The 9,661-nt window shown below is 38.5% G+C and overlaps 1 protein-coding gene across 1 annotated transcript; it reads left to right on the forward strand.

The window, feature by feature from the left end:
• Window positions 1–1,145: 1,145 nt before the first annotated feature.
• LOC112554547 (DTW domain-containing protein 2-like) lies at window positions 1,146–7,030 on the forward strand. The gene is made up of 6 exons (XM_025222357.1): window positions 1,146–1,274; window positions 2,497–2,587; window positions 4,223–4,317; window positions 4,660–4,876; window positions 5,911–6,039; window positions 6,659–7,030. The coding sequence occupies exons 1-6, from the start codon at window positions 1,162–1,164 to the stop codon at window positions 6,830–6,832; spliced, it is 819 nt and encodes a 272-aa protein (XP_025078142.1). The 5' UTR covers window positions 1,146–1,161; the 3' UTR covers window positions 6,833–7,030.
• Window positions 7,031–9,661: the final 2,631 nt, after the last annotated feature.

Raw genomic sequence — 9,661 nt, forward strand, 5'->3', positions numbered from 1 at the left:
GAAACAGTTTCCATGAACCCAGTTTCCTTGGTTTCGGGAAACTGAGGTTTCAATAAAACAGTTTTTGCGAAACCCCGTGTGGCGCCGCCTTAAGTCAATTTGCTTGGGAAGTGCTAGTGGGGATTTTGAAATGGTGGCAGGACACTGAGAGTACACAGGAACAGGCCTTTGAACGTATTTTACTTCCAGAGAGTGTGTCCCGAGAGGAGATCTTAGCTATGAACTTTTGTGAAGATGGCGAGGGAGTGTTTTATCCATTGCGCTACCGGGGTCCCCATGAATGCGGTGACTTCAGATCGCGCTACTTCGCGGAGTCCCAGACGACGAACGAAATGTTGGCAGCGGGGCAAAGAGAGGAGGCCGAGCATGCGATATCGGTATCGCCTCGGGACTCCATCTCAGATAAGTGCAACGAAACGATGGGTAATGAACGAGCAATCAACAACAACCCCCCTCTCTCTCTACCCCTCCAACCTTTCTTCCCGTTTCTTCTCCAGTCCCTCTTTACTTCTTGTCACTTTTAATCTCTCTCAATGGGATCTTTTCCTTCTCTGGGGAGTATTTCTTTGCGTACGTATTACATGCTTCCTTCTGCATATATGTAACGTGTCTTTTGATATATAATGCAGGAGCCGAATTTTGTGAAATTTGACTGAAAAACTGCAGTCAGGATTCACACTGTTCTACAGAGTCAAAAGAAAAAAAGACAGCTATACAGCGAAAAGAATAGCGAGACGATGAAAATTGGATACTTCGTTCGATTTAGAACCTGATATCGTTTTGCTGCCGGGATCCAGGAAAGATCGAATGTTATCACGATGTTTATAGCTCCGTGTTGTTCACCAAATGGTTGACATCCGTGGTCTGCCTGCTGCTATAACAGTCGCTTCAAATTGCGAGATGGCATTATTCAACACACAAGCATGTTTATTAACATTTCTTCTTCAAAAACGTTTAAGTGCTATGGTGCAGAATAATATGTATCTGTACAATCTTATCATTATTTAGCTTCAGATTTTTTAAATATATATGCTCATTAACGTGCTTTCAGCCAGAGATAACTCTGTCAACCTGAAATGCTAAATGCAGTCGTGAATTACGTCCCTTGCATCATCGCCCATCGCCGGCACAGCTACGCATGCGCATTGTAGCAGCGACAAAATGGCTTCTATGGCAGAAGAGGGAGATCCATTCTCCACCTTTTTAGAAATAGCCGATAATATTGATACAAATGAGTGTAAGAGAGGAAGAAGGGCCGTTTGTGATAGCTGCAGGTTTGTAAATTGTACTGAACTGCAGATGTATTTAAAAAAGAAAGAAAAACGCTACGTTGCAGAAGAGAAAGGCGAGTAGCTGGTACCGGTTTTTACCCGTGGCCAGGTATTAAGCGATCGATGTCAATGATCGAGGAAATATTTTATCAAGTGTCAATCGAACATTGTATTGAAGAAAAAAAATCACGTTTAAGATTAGATAACAAAAATAGAGTTAATCTTACTCTCAGTCTTCACATTTCAGATTCATTAAACTGCACTATGCCCAACAACAGACAGGGCAAGGTATAAGGAATTTGAAAAGATATTCTGGAGTGATGCATGCAAACATTTCAGTCAGACTTTTTCTTTGTTATTGAATGAATGAATTATTGAGTAAGGAGCAGTGTAGTACTTTATTATAAAGGAAGCTATCAGGGAACAATGTTAAGGCCTATAAATTTTTGGAATTAACGCTGCTGGCTGATAACTTCCTTTCCAACATCATGGAAGGGACCTACTTAGATGAATGGGAAAGGAGACATTGAGGACAAACCATGAAAGCTGTTTCTATTTTGGTCAATGAGGAAACAATCACTAAGTGGAAAACTAGGGAGTATAGGGAAAATAAAGCCATTGCCCATATAAAAGAGTATTACCACTTTTTTGAAGTGACCTAAGATGTTCATACTTTCTGTATATATGGCACCTATTTACAAGGCCAGCTGCTTTGGCCTGATATAGCCTTTGCTGACTCGGTGTAAAAATCGTCTGCCACCCCTACCATCCCTTAGCCTTAGATCATAAGAGCACAGCATACAAAGATTTTTTTTTCTATCTTTCTGCTGAAGACTGGCTTCCATGATTAAATAGTCTTTAACTGATCAGGGGACAGAGGGATCTGTCCAGAGATTGGCCTGACTATGCTTCAGACCATAGACCTGTTTAGCAGTTGAGTGCACTAACCATATATCTATAGTCTACATTTCACAGACCTTCTTTTCACCTTATTTGTGCATATTGATAGGAAATGAACATTGATTTCTACAGTTTAGGATTTGGTTTTGCTGAATGCCTTATTATAGTTAAAACATCTCTTTGGGTTTCAATACCTTTTTGTTTGCTAGTGTAGTTGTTGTCTTTGTCTGATGTATAGTTCCTAAATTATGAAATCAAATGGTTTGCGAGGAGGTAAAATTCACTGTTGGCAGTTGGTATACAAAGTTAATGTCATACATTTCAGGCGTCCGTCGACAGTGTGTTGGTGCCCCTTTCTTCCAAGAGAGCCACTGGATATCCGTACCACCATCTATATTCTTCAGCACCCGTTTGAAGTAAGTAACACAAATACATTATTCTTGTTCATGCATGAAACTTGTACACCAAGCGTTTGACCTCTTCTGGTTTTGGTGTCTGCTTGTTGTGTCCAATATTGGAACAACATCTGTGCTTACCTGTCATCGATACATTGCGAATAAACTACATTCAACCTTATTTTCAAATGCTCATGCTTATGTCTTGTAAATTTGCTTAAATAGAGCAAATGAAAAGGCTGTGACTTGTGAAAATTCACAAATAATTGGTGCCTCTAGTTTTAGCAAAGTGTCATATCAGCATCAACTTGCTTTTCACTTTCACAGATCTTTATTCCACAAAATGTCAATGTAAACACATTCTACATTAATCATTCTATGGACTATGATTAAAACTGGTTTAGTTTTCACTCTTAAAGTTCAGTTTGTGGGCACCTTCAGAGTCTTGGGAAGAATAAACAGTCCATGAGTTTGGTATGACTTTGTTAAATTAATTGAGAACAACTGTTTTGTAGCAAGCATTTTTCCTTGTAGCAAGTTGTTTATACAATTTATGTTACATAGATGTCTACTGTTTGACAAATGTATACTTCATTCTCAGTCCATATTAACTGGCAAGCCATCATGCCAAGGAACAGGATTGTTAAAAATTTTTGCACAGTACAAGTTGTACAAAATTGCATTTTCCAGTACATAAGATATCCCTGTTTTATTAATGATGAGGAAGAGAAGAGAAAGATAAAATATGTTCCTTATTAAAGAAAAAAGGATTAAAATACTATTTTTAAGCAAACAAAATTACAGATAAGGAAATGGACATTTTTCTCAGCTGTTATTAATATTTTAATTAATGAAATAAAATAATTTTAACCAGTGCTATGTTTAAATAAAAAGAAATGAAGAAACAAACATGACTTTCTCACATGAGGAAGCAGTGCCTGCCTCTCATCTATTCCCACATTCCCACTACTTGGTCAGCCTAAGGCAAATGTAAAGTTCAGCATGTGTAGCCTGATTTTAGCAAACAGATTTCTGGGACAGGAACAGTATTTTATGATAAAACTCCTTAAAAGCATGCCAGTCTTCTATGCAGCATCAAGAATTTAAGTGAACAACCATAGCAGACAATGTTGTTATGCATGTTATTCCATGCTCCTTTATTGCCTGTCTTAATTGCTTGATATTTTTTAATGTGTAAGATGTTTAATTTATTGCACTTTTGAGATGTTTTTATATTTGATTTGTATTTTATGTAATTTTTTAATTTGATTGGCTTAACTGCAGCACTACAAAACTGTGTTTGATGCTATCAAGTTATATTTTTATTATTAAGTACTTGTACCTGAGTTTGTGTTCATGCTAGCCCTAATTTGGGTTTATCTGAAGCTAGATTGCTCTTTCTCTGAACAAAGTATTTAGGATCAACTGTAAACTTACATCAGTCTGCTATGGAGAAATGCAGTGTTTGTGCCTCCCAGCATTTTTTTCTTCATTTTGGTATACATAAAATATGATTGTGTAAAAGTGAGAAAGGTATTTGTCTACATGCTATTTGACTTGCGTATGTTTCTGTATATGAAATTTTTAATGAGGATATCAAGACTCCTTTTAAAATGGACTTTAAAAATAGTTATTAGTTTACTGTTCTTGTTCTAGGAATCCAGATGCTTGCGGACAGTGCCAATTCTGTGTAGGAGTATCGTCAAAGACAGAGTCCATGTTATAAGAGGAAAGAAATTTCCAGCAGCCAAGTGAGTAAATTGTACTTTGGTTGTAATAAAATTAAATACCATCTTGAGTCTTTCTCCTTTTCTGTGTAACTTCTCTCACAAACCAAAATGTCTACAAACTTTGACATAAATGAAATGAGGTCACCCCACAAGTGTAAAAATATTGAATTTTACTGATCTAACAGTGGGCAGGAAGTTATAGATGAGAAAAGTCACAACTTTTTTGTTTTTTGGCTTTAGTTGTCTTTGTTTACATGTTTACATTAAAACACCAACAGTCTTTTGCCAGTAGAACTGAAGTCTGCTCTCGTGAAAGATGATATAGATTTGGGTACCTAGTAATTAAACATGATTTTTGTGGAGGTACCCAGGCCTGACTGATATCCTTCGTTCACCCAACACTATCCTCTTATACCCGGGGCCAGACGCAGTAGACCTCTCCGAGGTCTCATTGTTAGACTGTGGATCTGCCAGTGAAGGTGGTAACTATCAGAGCTACAATGTGATCATTTTGGATGGAACATGGGCACAGGCTCGTGGTCTGTATCACCAGAACGAAATGCTGCATTGGCCACGCAAAGTGAGTAGACCTCTTAAGAGCTGCCATGTAACATTAAGTGCTGCTGCCAGAAGAAAACATTTTCTTGTCCAACAATGTGACTGTTTCACTCAAAAACATTGAGTGTTTGTAATACTGTACACTCACAATCTGTGGCAAGTATGCAAGAGCACTAAATCAATTAATTATAGTCAAAAATATCAAATGCAGTAGATTAAGATGTGTAAGAGTTGATCTACAGCTCCTAGTTGAAAGTTGTTATTAATTTGTGATAGATCAATATATATAGCTGGAAATAGTTCTTGATCATAGGTGCAGTAGGTGCAAATCACCAACTTTGAAAATTAGATAATAAGATAAACCATTGTGTGTCAGGCACTAAAATCAACAGAGTTTATTTATATTGTCTCTTTCTACCAAAGATCTGTTTATAACTCGGACCACTCTGGTAGGTCTTAAACCCCGCTAATTTAGTTTCTCTTGCATTTTTGTTGCTAAATCTTTTTTTTTGTTTGTTTGTTTTTAGTCCACCTTTGCCTTATGTTTTCATTGAGGTACAAAAGATTGTAGCTTTGGTTCCTCAGAATATGCAGATTTTGACACAGGACTATAGCAGTCTAAATCTATAACTGCTACTAACAAACTGTAGTGGTAGACAGAACTACTTCACGTTCATGTTCAAGATTGAATGTTTAAGAACTCCGTGTGATTGTCCCCCTTTTCTCTTAGCACTTGAGGCTTGTGACTTCAGATATGTCGGCCTAGATTTTTTTTTTTTGCCATGTCCATACATTGCTAACTCTTTACAGTTTGGAATTGGTTTCTTCACCAACAAATTACAAGTCACGTGTCATTTCTATGGATATTCCAGTGTCATTTGATTTTTTAAGTTTAGCTTTTTATTCTTCGCCCCAACTCTTAGGCAGGTAATTAAGGTGCCAGAACAATGTTAGGTCAATCTCCAGACTAATTACAGATTAAAAAATTATCTCTGTTTTTAATGAAGATGTACCTTACAGAAGAGTTATAAGCTTTTTTCTGATGATTTTTTTCAGGCTCAGATCCAGTATGGAGAAAAAAGCAAATATGTAATCCGTACTCAACCAACAGACAGCGCTTTGTCTACTTTAGAAACAGCAGCTGTTGCCATCTCCATCCTGGAAGACAGACCAGATATTGTGGAGGTGTGTTTATGTTTGCCTTCTTTACTGGTGGATTGTAAGAAAACAACAAAACGAATGTGTGAAGGTGCTCTGGTTAGACCTGTGGAGCATTTTAAAGAGTATTAGATAAATTACGGTCAAAGGAGTATTTTACTTGATGTAGTTGGCTATCTGGTTGAGCCTTTCTAGCATTTTAGCAGGGCTTTGATCCATTGGAATCTGTAGAGTGAATGATGAACTCCACATGATCCTTGCCTGCTATGTTGGGGGTTTTGTTGGTGGGTTTTTTTTATTTTTTTATTTTTTTTAATTCTTTGACATTTCAAAAAATATCAACCAGAAATAAAACTCTCCATAAACAATTTTCTTCCCTGAGCATTTAGATATTTAAATTTATTGATAAAGATGCTGTAGATAGCTATGTTGATAAAATTTTCCACGCTCTAAGGTTATGGGATAAATGTTAGACCTAGATTGATGTTTAGTATAGTTGAAAAACTAATTCAGGCATTATGTGATCTGTTCAGTTATGGCAGTTAATCATATTCTAAACTGAAAGTTTATGTTCTCCAGAAGTGATTGTGGGAACTCTGTATAAAATAATATTAAAGACAGGGATAAAAGTGTTTGACTTTTTCAGATCCTCACACGTCCTCTTGAAGCTCTGTGTGATTTTCAACTACTTCATGGGGCTGTAAAACATCAGAGCCGGGAATACAAGATTGAAAATGGACTTTGGACAAAGCCCTTACCCCGCTCCACATTACGCCGCTTGCAGAAATTACGAACAGATGGAGAGAGAAATACACTTTGACATGAACATTATTTAGAAATGCATCTTTTTGTTGGCGTGAGGAATGTGACTTATCAGAAATGTAGTCATGGTTTATTTGGAAGAGAAAATGTGTGCTGTTGGTTAATATGGAAAAAATTATTTTTGAAATGTAACAGTATGATGGGCTTTTATTTCTTGATGAGTGCGTGAGTGGTGAAAATAAATGTGTCCAACGAGTGTTGCAATCTTGTTTCGTACAAAGTCATTGGTTCCATGTTCTTCCGGAGCAGCCTCCTCGGGCTGTTGTCGAATGCCTGGATTCTCCTTTCCGTCTCAGCAAGCAGGATCGCACTTCCAGGGATTTGTACAGCTTGCACTTTGTAGTGAACCTTATCTTATGGCTATGCCAGATCCTATCTATCCTAGCTCTGCCACTGTTGCCTGATGTGGATATTTGGCGTAGAACTGCCATCCTCCCAAGTATTGGAAGCTGCTTGCTTTTTCTAGCGCTAGCCCGTTCATATATACATGTATATCTCTGCCGTGTCGCTGCCATTGACTATAAGTTTGCTTTTTTCAGTGTTGGTCTCCATTCCATATGCATTTGAACAGTCTGTTGGTGAGGTCTTGCAGTTCTTTGTTAGTGCCTGCTAACAGATCCATCATCCGTGTCTACAAAGCGTAGGTTGCAGATCGATTTTCCACCGATGGAACTATAATGGTCGTGGAGTACATTTTGCTTTCTAATACAGTGCAGCTTGTTTGCTGGCATCTCGAAAAATCAACATGGCTGGGAGATGGGAAAACGAATGTGAAAAAAAAAACCGGCTCCTTTTCGAGAAAATATTGGATGGGAGAAAAAGTGACACCCCCAAAAAAAAATAAAACAAACATGATTAATGCATACATTGCAGTTAAAATTTTGTATACCGGTCGCACTAAAGCTAAAGATGCGTTCCTACGTTTCCCAAAAATGAAAAAAGAAGGACCAGATGTCAAGGTGGTGATAACACTGACTGGTGCACACTTCGACTGGCGGCGTACTTGAGGTTCCTAGTACACGTGTACCAGTCCCCTGCTCCTAGGTGTTCTGATACTGTCCCACCCTCGTAACTTGCTGGTCTACCGTTTGGCCTTTCGGACAGCTGTACCGGATCCTAACAAACTTTTCTTTCACTTTCATCTCCAGCACTCCCCTCCTCAACCTCGTTTTGGACGAAACACATTTTTTTTTAAAAAAAACACCTCTTTGGCTTCGGTATATAAATCCTGCGTTTTTGACTTATCTGGCGAAAGCTTGCAGAGCACAATTAGTAAACGAAAGTTATAGTAGAGAGAAATCAATCTGTTGTTGACACTGGAATCAATATGTTGGGACTGTTACCTGCGGTTACCATCCGATACACACCGGAAAGCGGGGGTGGAAGTAAGTCGGGGGAGTGGAACTGCGGGTCATGCTTTGGTATCGAACATCCATGACTAACGCTGATGATTGGTGGAAACTGGGTCTCGGTTGGCTGTGAGTGGTGTAAATTGGGGTCAACTCTACCACGAGACTACTTTACTCACGGATGTATTATATCTTTGGTGTCAGTGATGACCTGTATCAGGAAATTCTTAAGTTGTTTACTGTTTGGCGAAGGAACGATCCACCGTCTCGAGGGAAGATGAGGCCACGGTCTTCCTTCCCTGTTCCGTCTTACAGCATCCCTCACCATTCTGTCTGTTGTCATCGATTAGCAAACCGTTCATCATCAGGTATTTTCAAAATCTGCAAGAACGCAGATTATTGTTATTTCAGAACACTGAGTTGAATGAAGACCCACACCCTCTCACGCCCTCTTCAGGAATTACATGCCTAAATTTCTGAATTTCCTGAAAGGGATTTATAAAGATGCTTTGTATTGTATATGTATTATAAACAAATCACAATATTACATGCCTAAATACATCACTATGTAAACAAAAAGGTGGACATATCGAATCAGCATGGTCCGATCTTTCCCACTGTAATTAGCTTCAACGACTTTGTCGTGTCATTCATTTATTCATGATTCCTGGAATTTTGACCTCTTTCTGTGCAGGGTGAAGTGTGTAGGATGGCATCTGGAAAATGTATGCAATTACTATATTGTATTCAACTTCAGATCTTTGTGGTGAAGTAGGGGAGGAGATTGAGCATCTTCCTACCCCATTGCAGACGTATGAAAACATGTTTTTCTTCACAGTTACCCTCAAATACATCAGTCTTGTATCTTTTGTTTCTGATCACGCAAGCGTCGTCTAATCTGCATACTTTCTTCAGCTGGAGTGTCTTTTTCCTTCTTAACCTGTCACCTCCTGTCAATGCCATAGCAGTTCTGATAATATTATCAATGATGCGCAGCAGCTCAATTTCCTCTCTCCGCACCCGTTCTCTCTGAAAACATCCGGCTGTGAGGTCCTGTGACTGTCTTGACCAGTTTGTTTTTGGAGATAATGAACCTCCATGCCACAGGTAGCAAATGTCTAATATCTTAACATCAATTGTGAACTTACGGTTTTATTGCGCTGAAAATCCCCTCCCCCTCCCTCTATGTCTAAAACTGTTCCAGTAACTTCATGACTCCGACTGAGTCCACAACTTTCTGAAAAAATATTTTATACTTTTGTAATTTTCCGCCACTCTTTCCCCTCTATACTTCAATGTCCAATGTCTTTCTAAAAATATATCTAAATCGCTCATTCGCCTTTAAACGCATGACAAAATCTGCTGGCATCAGCCACCAACGGACCAAAAAGCAAGAGAAGACATATAAACGAGGACTGCTGTTGACCTACGGAAAGCAGCCAAGCAAGTGCCCTTGTGACCTGGTGAACTTTTTTTTT

This window comes from Pomacea canaliculata, linkage group LG13 (genome assembly GCF_003073045.1).
Source record: "Pomacea canaliculata isolate SZHN2017 linkage group LG13, ASM307304v1, whole genome shotgun sequence".
Taxonomy (NCBI): Eukaryota; Metazoa; Mollusca; class Gastropoda; order Architaenioglossa; family Ampullariidae; genus Pomacea; species Pomacea canaliculata.